The sequence below is a fragment of the Lampetra fluviatilis genome, chromosome 18 (genome assembly GCF_964198595.1).
Source record: "Lampetra fluviatilis chromosome 18, kcLamFluv1.1, whole genome shotgun sequence".
Lineage (NCBI taxonomy): Eukaryota > Metazoa > Chordata > Hyperoartia > Petromyzontiformes > Petromyzontidae > Lampetra > Lampetra fluviatilis.
This window is the reverse complement of record NC_136292.1, coordinates 10,302,649-10,320,654: the sequence shown is the minus strand read 5'-3', so window position 1 is coordinate 10,320,654 and position 18,006 is coordinate 10,302,649. Positions and strand designations below refer to the sequence as shown.

The 18,006-nt window shown below is 47.8% G+C and overlaps 1 protein-coding gene across 6 annotated transcripts in view; it reads right to left on the bottom strand.

Moving 5' to 3' along the window:
• Positions 1–18,006, bottom strand: part of LOC144937216 (zinc finger and BTB domain-containing protein 18-like) — a 65,892-nt gene that overhangs the window by 10,581 nt on the left and 37,305 nt on the right. Inside the window, exon 1 of one of the 6 annotated variants that reach the window (XM_078864571.1) lies at positions 11,055–11,260. The exons of the other annotated variants lie outside the window; for them this stretch is intronic. Coding sequence (XP_078720697.1) covers positions 11,055–11,256 — 202 coding nt within the window. The 5' untranslated portion in view covers positions 11,257–11,260. Of the gene's footprint in view, positions 1–11,054; positions 11,261–18,006 lie in introns of those variants that run through there. 6 annotated transcript variants of the gene reach the window in all.

Below are 18,006 nucleotides of genomic sequence, written 5' to 3'. Positions count from 1 at the left end.
CCCCCCGGCGCTCTTTGAATAAGGTACGACCATAATGGGCATTTGCCCCAATGAGCCCTGCAGTACTTCCGCCCCTTCGTTGCAATTGTCTCGCGACTCTCTTTGTCTCGCGACGGCGGGAGTTGTGGGGAGGAGCCGGGTGGGAAAGGGGGCCCTGTGAGCGGTGCGTGGGGTGGCGGCAATGTTGGCAAAGGGCGAATCCACTCCACCGCGCGGGGGCGGGCAGCTAGCGGCTGAGTGGGCGTGGTTAGTGAAAAGTGGGCGGTGGCCGAACGAGACAGGTTGCGGTCGGCTCACGGCTGTGACCTCCACACCCCCCCCCCCCCCCTTGGCTGAGCCTCCCCGAAATGTTGTCGGCTTTTAGCTCACGAACGAACAAAAATAACAGCAGCAACGGATGTCTCTGCAGTCGGTGCCTGAAGGCGGTGCGTCTCGTTTCGGCACGGCCAAAAAATCACCGCACAAAGCGCACGATCCAAATGCCACCGCGGATTGCCCTAGTTAGTTTTACAGTTTTACATGGTCGGGGGGGGGGGATTACCAAAGCGAGCCTTCTGCAGCAAGGTGGCTGAAAATCCCATCGATGGCGGTCGGCTAGGTCCACCAACCCCCAAAAGGAAATTGGGGTCTCATTCGGTTCTCAACCTGGTGCAATCAGGATCTTGATTTGGGCCACCGCTGCTGTAGCTCAGCGAAAATCAGCAACCGCCAAAAGGGTTGCTGATAAACTGATGGTTTTTAGCCTCAGGGGGTGCATGGGACGGCTTCGCGAGCATGCCGTGTAGCACACGTAGAGGAGTTTCTTTTTGTGAGAATGTCCGGTTCACTCCTGCTGTTGTGGAGTGACTCATGCAGCCAGCTATGGCTGCAGGGTTTGGTGGTACATGTTGTTTATGTTGTTTATTGTGAAAATTCGGAACCAGTTCCTATGATCACTGTTACATTGCTTTTATGGCTTTATTTTGGTGATTTCGAAAACGTCTTTTGGTTTGGCCATGTTTGTTTGTTATTGTACGGAGTTAGACTGATGGCCTTAATCTAAGTTGTCTTGTGGTTGTTGTTGTTGTTTGACTTGCATCCACTGGGATTTTTGCACAGCGTTGGTGTACGATGCTTTTTCTGCAATATTTTGCTGTCTTTTCTTAGATGTTTTCTTGTTCATGTTTTTGTTTTTTGTTTGTTGTGGTTGCACCCGATTCAAGAGCCGAATGGCTCACAGGGCTCTACCAAACAAATGAAACTGAAAACTGAAACTTGTGAGGATGCTCGGTGAGAGGTGAAGGCGCGGCTCGTGAGGCTGGGGTCGAGAATGTTTGCCCACAGCAGCGATGTTAATGCTTGAGTTGAGGCTTTCGTGACTGCAGGAATTGATACACCACAGTTAATCGACGTGAAAGAGTAGGCCAAATACCCTCTACAGGGAGCTCTCTAGATCTGCCTCGAGTGGAGGCCCTTCCACCAGCAATGACGTCAACCAGCAATTGCAGGGCTGCACCTTTGCCTTTCTACTGTGAACAGTTGCCACGGTGAGATGTTAACTCCCTCGCCTTGTATGCAGTAGGTCACGGGTTCGATTCCGACCCTGACGCCTGCTTTATATTTGGAGTTTGCATGTTCTCCCCGTGGTCGCGTGAATTTTCTCCGTTTTTTTTTCCTCGACATTTAAAATCAACGATGCGTTTACAGTATTTGGCCACTACAAATGTCCACGTGATAAGCCACTTCCGATTAGCACGGTTGGCCAGGTACGGTGCGAAAGAAGTTCAACACACAGTACATACGTACACTTCGTTGAGCTATCATTTGTGGTCAGGCCGCTTCTGCAAACGAGCTGTATCGCTCAGTGGTGCCTTACCTGGTCAGATAATTAGGAAATGCGCTTGTTAGAACCAAGGGTGGCACAGTCGGGTTTTTAACAATCGGGTTTAATTGTCTTTTTTATATTAAACCCGATCATTTGAGATTGGGAGAAATCCGGTTTAATTGGTTCTAATTGCAGAACCGCACTTCGCCAACTTCTCAACGATGGGCTTCATCCATTCCAAGCGAAGGAACTCACTGGCGGTGCCCACGATTGTGGAGGAGAAGCTCGTGTTCATCAAGACCAACCTGCCCGCCGCATTCTACGACTACCCCGTGCCCGACGGCCCCGAGTACGATAGCAGCACCGACGAGGAAGCAGCCTAAGCCTTGGATCAGAGTTTCGTATTCATTAAACCAGGTTTTAATTCCTCGAAATCGGGTTTAATTGTATTAAAGAAAAAACCCGATGCCTGCCGCTGGAAAAATGTTTTTTTCCACCCATGGTTATAACAAGCAGTTTATCTTCTTGGTACTTTCGGTAAAGTCACGTAGAAGAAAAATAATAAAATAATAAAAATAAAACATTATTCACCTGAGGACGGCTTCTTGCGTTGTGGCCGAAACGTCGTGAGAATTATCTTATTTTATTATATTTTATTTTAATTATTTTGTTATTTTCCTTCTACGTGACTTTACCGAAAGAACCAAGAAGATGAATCCCTGCAGTCACGAAAGCTTTAAATCGAAATTTAACAAGCAGTTTAGTTTTAGTTTGGGTATGGAGAAGAGCATGTGCCCATGGGGCCCACGGCAACCAAAGCCATGGGGTTTTGGAATGGCCGAGCCTTTGCAGGAACACCACAGTGTTTGCTAACTCACTTAACAAACGAAAGTATTTGTATGCCTACAGGGAGTGGACAGGACGAGATAGGGGTGGACCGGGTGGAGCGGGTGGGCAGGGTGGTGGTGGCGGGGATTGAGACGAGAGGGGTTACCGATGGCTGCATCACCACAAATAGATGGACTCTCGCACTGTCCATGGCCCCGTGAGAAATGTAATTGAAAACATTTCTAGAGAGGCACGGATAATAAAAAAAAAGGGTTTATACGCGATGTGGGACTGTGGATGTATGTCTGTCTATTGCTCGGCATTAAACGTGAGTGTCTGCTGCTGGGTGAAAGCCTCCTCCCCATGGTGTGTTGATCATGAGGGCTGTTTGACCACACTGCACCGCACTGGTCAGTGTGGGTTGGTGAAGAGGACGATGTGGGGGGGGGGGGGGGTTCAGGACCGGTGTAGGCTGTCTCTTGCCACTGATGCCATCTGTGGCCGAGAATCGAATTCGGGCCGATGGGCTTGTAACGCGGTGCGCTAACTGCTGCGCCACCGGTCCCCAATATTTACTTTATACATTGAAAGGCGGCGGGTTTCTCCAGGAGTCAACGAGTTTAAGTCTACAAAGGTGGCCATAACGCAGCGTGGAAGGGCTCATTCGATCCATATTAGAACTGAGAACGCAATGTCTAATGTGCCATGAACGATTATTGCCTTAAACGTCACCGATTTTATATATTTTTTTAATTTAAAGACACTATTGCTGACAAGTGTGATGAGTATTTGTATTAATTGTGCTTCTGCACCACTGCCAACCCAGCAGCAGCAGCAGGATCGACAAATAATTTGTTTACAAAGGAGAACTGTTTTTGCTCTTCTCCCCAACGTGATACTCATTTTAGTGCCCCAGGAGGGATGATGGGATGAGTCCACCTCCGCCTATAAAATGCGAACTTACGACCTTCTGAATGAGAACCAATCTATCCACCACTTCTTATTAACTCACGCCATCCACATCAAAGGTTCATAACGCAATTGTGGGATTTTGGTAGGGTGAAATTTCCCCAATACATCTCGATGACTAAATAGGAATGTGTTTCTTTTTTTACAACAAAACAACATTTGCAAACTTAATCATCACTATTCTTGGGTTTTTTTCGGTAAAGTCACGTAGGTAAAAAATAAAAATAAAAGAAAAATCACGACGTGATTAAAATAAAATAAAAATCACGATGTGATTTAAATTTTATTCACATTTTTTTACCTACGTGACTTTACCGAAAAAACCCAAGAATATGAATCCTTGCAGTCACGAAAGCTTCAAATCTAGAATTAATCATCACTGGTTGAATTCTTATACATGCTGGGTCATCGTTGTATTTGTATTCTTCAAATCTGAACGCTGTACACACACACACATGCTCGCAGATTACCGCTGCTGGTAGCGGTAGCGATCAAAACAATCTGCTTCACAAATTCAACGATAGTTTCAGGAAACGGTCTGGTATAGCCTATGACCAAATCAACCGGAACGCCCCTCCCCACCCCCCTGATCTCAACACATCTCAGAAGCCAAGCAAGTGAGGTTTGAGCCCGTATAGTTACTTGCATTGGGTGACCATCGCCATGCATAAAAGACGCAGGTGTAGTAGGTCTTGCGGGCAGTAGGGGGCAGTGCTGCACAATACATTGCTGCTCTGCACTGCAATCTCCCACGAACCATCACCAAGCCGCAGTGCCCAGCGTGGTGAAGTACGGTCAAATACCCTTCACGACGGCCCGCAAGGCGTGGAGAGATAGGCCCTCATCCAGGCTGTGTAGTGACACAACGGGCTGCACGTGTAAATGTACTGGTATACATTGTGCGTAACATTTCACATTTGTTAGTCTCAGCACTTTTTCTTACCACCCTCGAAAAAAATGTCATCTTGCCAAGTGTTTTTATTTATTTCTGGTCTCACGCACAGCAGAATGACTTATTCGTGGTCCGCTGTTATTTTAAACATACGCGCTAAGCCACATCGAGACGTCCTGTCCAGCGTCGTGACTTGCGCTTGGTACGGCTCGTCCGTTCGTTCGTGAGCCAGCTAGCCGGGCCACGATTGGGCAAACACTTCGCTAACCCCAGGCTACCGTGGGGGAGAGCACCGACTTGTTAGGCATTTCTAAACTCACCACTAAAACAAACAAACGATTGCCTATACCGAAGAACTGTCGGGGGACAACTCGACTTTGGCGCTTCCCAGCCTCTCTCGCTGTTCACGGCACACTCTCTCGAGTTTTCTCTCGATCTTAGCGGCCACACAGCCGGCCCACGAAATCGCTGTGGGCCTAGGGTGGAGAGTTGAGGGGGGCCCCGGGGTGGAGGTTAAGGGCGGCCTGCTGCCGTACTGCCCCCCACGACCCAAGGAGAGTGGGAGGGGGGGGGGATCAGCCGATGAACGGCACGGTGGAGAGTTCTTCCTGTCCCAGCTTGAAGAGCAGTGCGGTTTAGAACACATGCGGTCAGAGTATTTGGCTCACCGCTATAAATTTACACACGAGAAGCCCCCACATCGTTGAGCTATCATTTGTGATGGTCAAAAGGCCGCCTCTGGAAAATAGCGAATGTAGCTCAGCGTGCCTTACCTGATCAAATAAATAAAATATAGCTTAATGGTTTGGTGCATTCCCTCGTCGGCCGATAATCCAGAAAACACCGCTGCACACCTCGCTGGGACTGTGCGGGCACACACCGGTAGCAACGCACGGCCTCCAAGCTCTTCTGGAACCGTGGAGATGTTATTTCAGTCGGTGTCATAACACAGCACCTGCTGTGAACACATCGTCAATTTAGAGAGTCTCTCCGTTCGCGTGCAACGAGAGCGTGCATTAATAGGGATTATGGCTATTCTCATTATTGTTATTCGCCAGCGGCTACGAGAGAGGAAATACGCGTCGTGCCGGTGTGTGCGCTGTGTACATGCACGTGAATGATATATAAAGAATATATCATTCACGTGTTAGGTAGTGTTAGGTAGCGAGGTGGGCCAATGCAGTAGCGCAAAATTAAAAGCTCAGCGAATGTAAACTTGGCTGTGCCAACATGCGCCTGTGTTGGGATGGCACCCACACGCTGCAATGCCGTGCGGCCGTCTGGAACGCTCTTCCTTTCAATATAAGGAAGCCACTTGGAGCTTTTAAACCATCCAGATTGAAAACGAATTTCTTTAGAGCTGCTTTTTTGTTGTTTAGTTTGTTGTCCTTCCCCCGCACCTCCGATTGGCTACATACGGTTTGAACGAAGTTCAACATACATATACATACGTAGATATAAACAACATGGATGCATACATCCAATTGTCCACGTGCTCAGCTTTGCCAACCAACTTTGTATATCTGCCATCTCCTGATCACCTGCCATCAGCTCAGCACGCGATGCGTTGGGAGTTTCACACATTTATTGTACCAACTCCAATGATTCCTCCAAGTGCTGGATTAACGGCGGGTTCACCGCTCTGCCCAACTAATTTGGTGAAATTCATACTTTGAAAAAACACGGGCCCATGTAAAACAGCATAGAATGTGCATGCTTTCGATTTAAAGCTTTCGTGACTGCAAGGATTCATCTTCTTGGTTCTTTCGGTAAAGTCACGTAGAAGGGAAATAATAAAATAATAAAAATAAAACATAATAAAATACATTTCTCACGACGTTTCGGCCACAACGCAAGCAGCCGTCCTCAGGTGGAGAACAGGTCGGTCAAGTAGACAGAGGCTGCTTGCGTTGTGGCCGAAACGTCGTGAGAATTGTATTTTATTATGTTTTATTTTTATTATTTTATTATTTCTCTTCTACGTGACTTTACCGAAAGAACCAAGAAGTATGTGCATGCTATTCTCAAAAAAATGAGAAAGCAAGAGACGGAGTATAATGTTCTGTCTGGGAACATTAATTCCGACAAGAATCCGGGCAAGACAGCGAATTAGGTGGCACGCGGAGTTTTAACGATTGGATGCGACTTGAAGGAGCGTCTGGTGCAGAGTTGTTGAGTAAACATCACGGACCTAAGCTCAATGGAAGGAAGGCCACGATCGTATTGCCGTCGTCTTTGAGAGAGGACGCGGCTCACGGAGCGAGAGAGTTAGATTCTGAAAAAGTGCAACTTTCAAACAACAACGACGACGAACCGCCCCTCCAAAGAAATGCACGAATTCCACATTGTGACGTTCACTGGCAATTGTGCCGAAGCAGTTTAAAAGAAGTCCGTCTGTTGGCGGCCTGGAAACCAAAGTAATCTTTTTTTGTTCATCCACAGCCCCTTTGTCAATCCACTGCTGGATGAAGGCCGCCCTTACGACATGTCGGTCACGAAGGGTTTCTATGCCCATACTTCAGCACGCTGATCAGTGCAGGTCGGTGAAGGGGTGGGTGGGTGGCTGGGATACGAGGACCGGTTCGGATATCACCCGACACTGGCGTTGTCCGTGAGCGGCAAATCGAATTCGGGTCGCAGAGTTCGTGAGCACAGAGTGCGCTCAGTAACTCTCAACAGAGCACTGTCGTCGTATTAATAATAATTATGATACGCGCAGATAACACAACAACATAGAAAATTCGTTTAAGACAAATCATCATCATCGTCGTCGTCGTCGTCATCGACAACACCAACAAACGAGTACATCAACCGATGCGATACGGTGTGCGTATGCTTGTTGAACTTTCGATTTAAAGCTTTCGTGACTGCAGGGATTCATCTTCTTGGTTCTTTCGGTAAAGTCACGTAGAAGGGAAATAATAAAATAAAAAAATGAAAACATAATAAAATGTTTTATTATGTTTTATTTGTATTATAATACAATATTTTATTATGTTTTATTTTTATTAAAATATGTAATGTTTAATTTTTATTATTTTATTATTTCCTTTCTACGTGACTTTACCGAAAGAACCAAGAAGACTTGCTGAACTTCTTACACACCGTAAGTAGTCAACCGTGGCTAATCGGGTAGGCGGCGGTTATCAGGGTTGTGTCAAAAATAAAAATAATAACAACATCATCGTGGAGCCCTGTTGACATTGGCGAATGATGCTGCTGGTTGGCATCTGCGAGCAGAGCTCTGCGGTTGAATCTCAAGTCGTCGTCCGCAAGTTAAACGCTGTCAGACGTACCTTTGTTGACTGTGTTGCCAGGTTATGTGCAGGGGAGGGAGGGAGCGAGAGAGAGAGCGAGAGAGAAGAGGGGGGGATGACGGATGATGATTGGCCGTGGTGGGTGCATGTGCCAGGGGTTTATGAGCAACAGGTCTCCACGACGCTTATCTCTCACCCCCCCTCCGCCCCCCCACTCCGCCCCCCCCTTAGCTATCTTGGCTGCAGCGAGCCGGCTCAAAATGTTGTTGTTAGCATCTTCAAGGAACATTTGAAGGCGATTGTTCGGGACGATTATATGATATGGCACGTTTCCACAGGCGGTGTGTGTGCGTTTGCTCGGCGAGCAAGGCAATTGGCTCGATTGCAGAGGCTGTTGGTGGGGTTGGCTTGGGTTGGGTCAGTGGATGGGTTGATGGGTGTGTGGCGAAGTGGGTAAGGCGTAGAGGGGTGGGGGGGTGCGGGTGGGACAACTCCGCAAAGTAGGGGGCACATTCTCTGCCCAGGAGTAAAACCAGCGTGGAGGCTGTAAATTATTTACAGCTGATCATCAAACCCACGCTGGTGGTGGTGGTGGTGTTACCCCCCCTCCCCCCAGCCTTAGTCAAACACGTGTCGGCGTTGGCAACAGCTGACTCAAGCAAGTGCTGTGTGCACCCTTCAAGCACGGAGAGACCTACACAGTTGTTCACCTAAATGGGCAAATGAGGAATGTGTTTTGTTTGTTGAGCGAAGAAAGAGTTGACGACAAAATGAGGTCGAGTTGATCGGTTGTGTTTATCGCTACATCCTGTTTCGGCGTGTGTTCTTACACAGAACCGCGGATGTTATAGGCGGAATGATATTGAAGTTTGTGTTACGGTAATGGAACACAAGGCCGAAAAGCGCCCAAAGAGAGGCGGAGATGTGCACGCTTTGCACTCACACTGAGAGGCAGAAAGAGGAAGACGTGGATTAGGGGACGGACACGAGGCAGGGACATCGTTTTGACTCCGAGGAAATAGTGAATGGTGTGGGCAGGATATGTCGCTTGACGTGGGGTGATGATGGCCAGCGGTCAAGACTCAAGACCGAGTGGAAGCCAAAGGAGGGAACGTGCCTGAGAGCACATCGACCGGGGAGATGGAGTGATAAAATCGGCACGTGTGCAGGTACTAGACGGACTGTTACGGGGTGAGACCAGTTGAGATTGCAAGAGCTTCATCCAGCAGTGGATGTTTTTTTTCTTTCTGGCTGATGATGAGACGGTAATATTTTGGATTTTGCTTGTGAGTAACTTCAGGCAGATGCAATAATGTAAAAAGCGTGTCTTTAAAACAAGGCAAACCCCCGACTGCTTTAACCAGTTGGACAGCTTGAGGCTCAGGCAGATGGATGCATTTAAAAAAAAGAAAAAAAGACGCGTACACATTTGTTCATTATTATCGTTGTGTGTGTTTGTGAGAGAGAGTCAGACGAACACGAACAAGTCAACATCATCCAGAGTACGGGTTGTGTACCTATACCACATTCAAGTTTCTCCCATCTAAGGTGGACTTGTGCAGGGTGGCCCAAAAGTCAGGACACACGATTATTTCATTATTTTGTCACTGGCATTCAAATGTTTTAATAGTTTATTATTTGCTACCATTATATTTTTTTTAAGTCTTCTTCCCGTGGGTGGTCACCTCAAATCCGTAGTTTTACAAAACTCGACCCAAGAACCCCGCATGAATTAAGACAACACGTAATTGAATAACGATTCATCTTCTTGGTTCTTTCGGTAAAGTCACGTAGAAGGGAAGTAATAAAATAATAAAAATAAAACATAATAAAACAATTCTCACGACGTTTCGGCCACAACGCAAGCAGCCGTCCTCAGGCGAAGAATGAGTTTCTTCGCCTGAGGACGGCTGCTTGCGTTGTGGCCGAAACGTCGTGAGAATTGTTTTATTATGTTTTATTTTTATTATTTTATTACTTCCCTTCTACGTGACTTTACCGAAAGAACCAAGAAGATGAATCCCTGCAGTCACGAAAGCTTTAAATCGAAATTGAATAACGATTATTGAACTGAAAAAGTTATCAATTAATTTCAAAAGAGAATGCAGACATGCGTTCACGTCAATGAAAGTCAGTTTCCACGCTTGTTAACATAACTGACATAACCCGATATGATTTGTTAAAATAAACACCACCTGTTTCGTTTCCTTCTATAGAGGCGTAGATGTTGTGACCACACTTCTGCGCTCTTGCTACTTCTCAATTGGTTGCTCTATGAAAGTGTTGTTTTGCATGCATCGCTATCGCTCGCGTTGAAGAGTACACGACGCGCGATCCTCACTCTTGATTCCGACAAATTGCCACTTCGCCAATATCACTCCGGGTGCATTGTGTCTTTCCATAAAATAACATCCCCCCCCCCCCCCCCGTAAATGCAACGTGAATTCTATTGGAACCGTCTTTCATTTCTGTTTTGCTGGCCCAAGTCTAGAGACCTTAAAAGTCGATTGCCGTAAACCAGTTACACTTTCAAGCCACGAGTTCCCGGTGCACAAACCACTGTGGCATCGATGTGTGTCGTGCTGATAATAGATGAACAATGCTCTATCGACACGATGAGAAGCAGTGCAGTAGCCAGAGTGATTGTAATGGTCATAAAACTGGACTTGCAATCCCAGAGGGTCACCCATTCGATTCGATCTCCCGGTGCTGGAGTTCGTTTTTTTCATGCTTTTATTTAACTCACTCTGTCTGTTGTTGTTGTTGTCGTATCCTCAAATCTTGTAACTTATTTTTAACCCACTTCCCAATGTGGTATCGACTGTAAACTTAGTATACTTATGTCATACTGATGGCAATACTATATTCTATCATACAAAATGAAAAATAAATATTTTAAAACATTATTTTTTATATGTTATGTTTTGGCTTGGGTCTAATTGTCCACGCTCAACTGATGTTGGCTGTAATTGGCCACGGCCCCTTATATTATGGCAAGCTTCAGGGCCACTTCCTGGAGTCGTGGAGTTCTTACATTACTAGTATGGTACATTTCATGCAAGCGTGTTTAAAAAAAAAGTTTTTTTAAATATTACTTTTTTAAATGCCTCACCCCGCCACCCCTGTACACCGATCGTGCTTCTGTATTGTTCGTGGTTGTGACATTCTAACCCACCCTTCTCTACTGAACCATCTGTGAAAAAATAGCTTCATAGCCCATCGGATTTTCTCCAGGAAGATTCTAAACGTTCTGATTCTCATCCAGAAGTTTGAATGGTTGGGCGTAAAATGTGGGCACGCCTACCTCTGCGAACACGCCTGATCGTCGTGGAGGAGTAGGCCAAGTGCCCTGCAGAGTTCGCTCTGGTGGAGGTCCTCCCGACAGCAGTTGAATGAGCGATGCCATCGTCAGAGTTGCACACCTTTAACGCACTGTTCTTGAACTTTGGACTGAGAAATGAGTTGATCATATTTCCTTCGTAATGACCATCCCCAGTTTCGCTCATTTTAATGCCCGCAAAAATGTGTTAATGTTTAAAGGTACGCGATTGCCTTTGTTTTTTATGTGCAGGTGTATTTGCGCGTGTATAGGTACAGTATTCTAAATGCAACGGTGTTCTGAGTCGTCGTTTAAAATCTCGCGACACGCAAGCCGAGGTCCCCACACTTAACCCCACCATACGTGACCTGCTGAACAACAAACTAACTGTGGCCTAATTCCGAAAATATCCAAACAGTTCAATTAAAGTTGCCAGTCCAGATACACATTTCGTACAAATTACAAAATCTCTGAGAAACGAATGTGCCTGTAATATATATGCATAAATATATAGCTGATTTTAAATACGTTCAGTGGCATTTCAATTGGTGCCAAAGCAATAAGTAAGCTTGGAAAAGCGCCCTCACTTGGACTTGCAATCTCAGCCATCGAGCATTAAACTATGAACAATTGTAAGTTCATCATCATCATCAAAATTCGTGGCTGGATGAAGGCCTTCCCAATCTGTTGCCATCTCTCAAGCAACTACGATGTCGCAAATCCACCCGGCACACCAGCACGCCAGCTGATCGCATCGCTTCCATCTCCCCCGGTGGCCACCGTTTGGGAACGCGTTCCGTTCCTTGGCTGTCACCCTGTTGCAGAGGTCGCAAACGGGTTTTGATTCTTTACCCGTACCCGGCCGCACCAGGGTCGCAAATGGGTACCCGTACCCGTACCCGACCGGGTACGGGTACCCGTTCCCTACCCGTACCCGTACCCTACCCGAAATGAGTGACAAACGGCTGCTCACCAGTGACTCACGGCCTACCCGTACCCCTACCCGGCCGCACCAGGGTCGCAAACTGCTACCCGTACCCGGCCGGGTACGGGTAGCCGGGTATCGGGTAGGGTACGGGTATTGGGTACCCGGTTGCGACCTCTGCCCTGTCGTTACCCTTGATCGTGGTCGATCGTCCCTTCTCGCGACGCGTCCTGCCCAGGGCGACTCATCTTACCCGTTCTTAATGGACATGATTGAACGTCTCAATTTGTCTTTTTTAGATAAGTGTAGTCTGAAAAAAGTAAAAAAATAACGTGAACAGTAAAACTGTTAATTATACTTATGGAAGTGATGCGGTAGTTCCACTTCCTTAAAGTTGTTTTTGATTTAAAAAAATGCACGTGTGTGTATGTTATTTTTAAAATTGTAACTTTTGTTTCATATTCAAGTGATAAACTGCCATATTAATCGACAAATGGTGCCACAAACTTCTCATGGGTGCTGTTTAATTGTATTCCATGATACTGGTCAACAAAAACACAGTTTTTTCTGGCCTGGACTTTGCAGCTGTTTTAGACTAATTTCAGGGTGCTGATTCCAAATCTGATCTCAGATTTGCTCTATCACATCTCATTTTTATGCTATCGGCATACCCCATTTTCATTAACTCTGTCACTTATAATTGCAAGTTGTTGCGAGTCAGTGACTGCTTTAGTGTTAAAATATGGTGCTGTATTTCTAGGATAGTGTGTTTATAATATCATTTTATGTAGATATCCACATTTATTTAAGATTTTTCTTCTGCAGTTTTTATTGAAAATGCAATATTTGATATCTCAAAAACCTGATGTGATAGACAAAAACTGATGCCAGATTTGGAATCAGCACCCCAAAATTACCTTAAAGTCGTTGGAATACCTTATGCCAGAAAAAGTGTGTTGACCAGCGATAATTGGGCAACATCCTAAAGACATCATTACAGTTATTCTAATGAACGCTGCAATGCACACAGAATAGAGTGTGGAGCCTTTCAGGAGACTTCGTTTTTTTTAGATATAATTCATTTTTAGAACTCAAGGGCAAAGGACACATTCTGGCAAATAAAAATAAAATGCCTGGAATTGTATAAGGTTTTAATGAGCATCGGTACTTTAGTATTTGAGCTGAATTTTGTTTAATTATTCGTGATACTATTATTCTGCTAATTTACCCAGGAAAGCCTCAATGAGTCTCTCTTTAATTAGGGGAGGGGGGTCTTGCCAAGTTTTTTTTTTGGGGGCGGCGGAGAAATGTTCCATGATGCACCATTCGAATTGTGTGATTTGCAAGGTAATTTTTCAGCATTTGGATGGGTTTGTGTTGACGATACCAGTGTCGAGTTGCGTTTGAATTTAGTTTCAAGTGGCGAGCTGCAGCAATGAGCCCAGCTACAGATTTTCAGAATCGGACAACTTATTTACTCTCCAACACACCAGGTGGAGCTTAAATAGTAACGAATTGTCATGTTTTGTTTACGTGACAAACCTTACTAATTGGCTGTGTCGGGTGGTGGCAGGTTTTACGGCACACTTATATTTACGTGATCTAGCTCCAAAAATAAACCCCTCTATTATGACTCATATTTTTTTTATATACTGGAGGAATCCAATGCACTTTAAAGCTCTTTTTCACAGATGTCCGGTCGCTGTTAGTAGTCTTGATTCTCCTGGTGGAGCGGCACGATGGAATCTGTGTGTGTCGAGTTTGCCTGAGTGGTGGCGCAGTGGTGAGCGCACCGCCCTCTCAGAATCTTTATTCATCCTGGAGAAATCCGATGAGCTGTGAAGCGCTTTTCCGCAGATGTCCGGTATGAACCCGGGCGAGCCAATGTTATCATGAGTGGTGGGCGACAGCTGAACCGATCCAGGGCATCTCCCTTTACCAACCCGCACCTGTACTGACCGGCACGGTGAAGTATGGTCAAACGACCATTATGATAGACGCGGCATGGGGGAGGCATTCATCCAGTATTGAATTGATTAATGGCTTTTACACTATGAGACCTCCGTTACCAGTGGCACAATATTGTAATAGGTTTTTACCCTTTCAACTGGTACAAAACTGACACCTTTATACAAGGGATCATGTTTGCAATAACCACAACACAAGCAGTCAAAATGCAAACAAAAAGAAACTACTCTGATAATGATATGCACTGTCATTGAAGTTGATTGGTCCACACCCGAGACAGCTTTTCTTAGAGTCTTAGAGTCTAGTCCCTATTGGTGTTGTTTGCATTTTGACTGCTTGTGTTGTGGTTATTGCAAACATGATCCCTTGTATAAAGGTGTCAGTTTTGTACCAGTTGAAAGGGTAAAAACCTACTACTAATTAATGGCTGTAAATAGATTCGAAACTTATTTTTTTCAAAATATATTTGCAACAAACAAACACGCTACTGGCATGATAGATTACCCAGTGCGTGCCTTACTCTGCATGCACTGCACATCTTTTTTTGGGTATTTACCAGAATAACAAGAGGCAACAATGATGGGGTTTGTGGTGTGGTGCGCGTGTGTGCGTGTGCGCGTGTGTGGGCATTGGAATGCTGTGCGTCCAGTAGGCACACATGAGACCAGAGGGCCCACACCACCACCATGGCCAGGATGGATTGGGGCTAAACGACGACGTGAGTTGGGAGGAGGGCAGGGATTTAAAACGCTTGACCTGTGCCGCTTAAGAAGTTGCACATGTTGACACGTGATGGTGGTGAGTGCGGTCAGTGTAGATGGTGGTGAGTGTAGATGGTGGTGAGTGTAGATGGTGGTGAGTGTAGATGGTGGTGAATGTGGTGAGTGTAGATGGTGGTGAGTGTAGATGTTGGTGAGTGTAGATGGTGGTGAGTGTAGATGGTGGTGAATGTGGTGAGTGTAGATGGTGGTGAGTGTAGATGTTGGTGAGTGTAGATGGTGGTGAGTGTAGATGGTGGTGAATGTGGTGAGTGTAGATGGTGGTGAGTGTAGATGGTGGTGAGTGTGCTCAGTGTAGATGGTGGTGAGTGTAGATGGTGGTGAATGTGGTGAGTGTAGATGGTGGTGAGTGTGGTGAGTGTAGATGGTGGTGAGTGTACTCAGTGTAGATGGTGGTGAGTGTGGTGAGTGTAGATGGTGGTGAGTGTAGATGGTGGTGAGTGTACTCAGTGTAGATGGTGGTGAGTGTAGATGGTGGTGAGTGTAGATGGTGGTGAGTGTGGTGAGTGTAGATGGTGGTGAGTGTAGATGGTGGTGAGTGTAGATGGTGGTGAGTGTGGTGAGTGTAGATGGTGGTGAGTGTAGATGGTGGTGAGTGTAGATGGTGGTGAGTGTGGTGAGTGTAGATGGTGGTGAGTGTAGATGGTGGTGAGTGTACTCAGTGTAGATGATGGTGGTGTACTCAGTGTAGGTGATGGTGAGCGGAGCCGTCTCGCCTGCTAGAGTTGGCATGGGCAGCAGCGTGCAAGCCATGGATTTGGATGCCCCTCATCACGGCCAATTTCTCCCCCTCCCCCACTTCTTTGTAGCCAATCGCCTGGGGGCCCAGGTGCCATCTCCACCACCAGCACCACCACCTTCTCCACCACCATCTCCACCACCAGCTCCAACACCAGCACCACCACCAGCACCACCACCATCTCCACCACCAGCACCACCAGCATCTCCACCACCAGCATCTCCACCACCAGCACCACCACCATCTCCACCACCAGCACCACCACCATCTCCACCACCAGCACCACCACCACCACCAGCACCACCACCACCAGCACCACCACCACCATCTCCACCACCAGCACCACCACCATCTCCACCACCAGCACCACCACCAGCACCACCACCAGCACCACCACCAGCACCACCACCATCTCCACCACCAGCACCACCACCAGCACCACCACCAGCACCACCACCATCTTTACCACCACCACCAGCACCACCACCAGCACCACCACCAGCACCACCACCATCTCCACCACCAGCACCACCACCATCTCCACCACCAGCACCACCACCAGCACCACCACCATCTCCACCACCAGCACCACCACCAGCACCACCACCATCTCCACCACCAGCACCACCACCATCTCCACCACCAGCACCACCACCATCTCCACCACCAGCACCACCACCAGCACCACCACCAGCACCACCACCATCTCCACCACCAGCACCACCACCAGCACCACCACCATCTCCACCACCAGCACCACCACCATCTCCACCACCAGCACCACCACCAGCACCACCACCATCTCCACCACCAGCACCACCACCATCTCCACCACCAGCACCATCACCAGCACCACCACCATCTCCACCACCAGCACCACCACCATCTCCACCACCAGCACCACCACCATCTCCACCACCAGCACCACCACCATCTCCACCACCAGCACCACCACCATCTCCACCACCAGCACCACCACCAGTTCCACCACCAGCACGACCACCATCTCCCCCACCAGCACCACCACCATCTCCACCACCAGCACCACCACCAGCTCCACCACCAGCACCACCACCATCTCCAGCACCACCACCACCAGCACCACCACCATCTCCACCACCAGCACCACCACCACCAGCACCACCACCAGCTCCACCACCAGCACCACCACCAGCTCCACCACCATCTCCACCACCATCTCCACCACCAGCACCACCACCACCACCATCTCCACCACCATCTCCACCACCATCTCCACCACCAGCATCACCACCATCTCCACCACCATCTCCACCACCAGCACCACCACCAGCACCACCACCATCTCCACCACCACCAGCACCACCACCATCTCCACCACCAGCACCACCACCAGCACCACCACCAGCACCACCAGCATCTCCACCACCAGCACCACCACCAGCACCACCACCATCTCCACCACCAGCACAACCACCAGCACCACCACCATCTCCACCACCACCAGCACCACCACCATCTCCACCACCAGCACCACCACCAGCACCACCACCATCTCCACCACCAGCACCACCACCAGCACCACCACCATCTCCACCACCAGCACAACCACCAGCACCACCACCATCTCCACCACCACCAGCACCACCAGCATCTCCACCACCAGCACCACCACCAGCACCACCACCATCTCCACCACCACCAGCACCACCACCATCTCCACCACCAGCACCACCACCAGCACCACCACCAGCACCACCAGCATCTCCACCACCAGCACCACCACCAGCACCACCACCATCTCCACCACCAGCACAACCACCAGCACCACCACCATCTCCACCACCAACAGCACCACCACCATCTCCACCACCAGCACCACCACCAGCACCACCACCATCTCCACCACCAGCACCACCACCAGCACCACCACCATCTCCACCACCAGCTCCACCACCAGCACAACTCGATGGCTGTACCACTGAGCGTAATGCATTCGTCTAAAGTCACACAGCAGTGCTGATTATTGTTGTACAGCGTGGTCCAGATGTCTCGTGACCCCCGCCCCCCCCCCCCCCCCAATTTAATTATCTAAAACTTAATCGATATTTTAAAGTAAGGTTTATTTCAAACCGAAAAGAAAAACAATATTCAGGGGTCAATTAATTGGGAATCACAAGGCATCTGAACCACTCCGTACAGTTTTCCAAGTAGCAGCAGTAGCGGTTTCTTTCACTGATCTCGGTGTCAGTAATCTCAGAGGCCACGGTAATAACCATTCGAATAACCATTCGTAGTGTATTGTGCAACAACTCATCATGCGCTTTTGTGGATCTTTCTGAGTTTTTAAATAATAAAAAAAATACGCCCTGTTCGTGTCTCTACATAGAGATACTACTTTAGAAAAAATGATAGGTCTGAGCCCATGGACTTTCCAGACCAATATTATCCATCAGCATTCGTTTAAACAACACAGCTGTGGACCAGTTTTAACCTTTGAGGTCTCATCGGCAGAACAAGGCTTACTAAACAAATATCGCTGGGTTT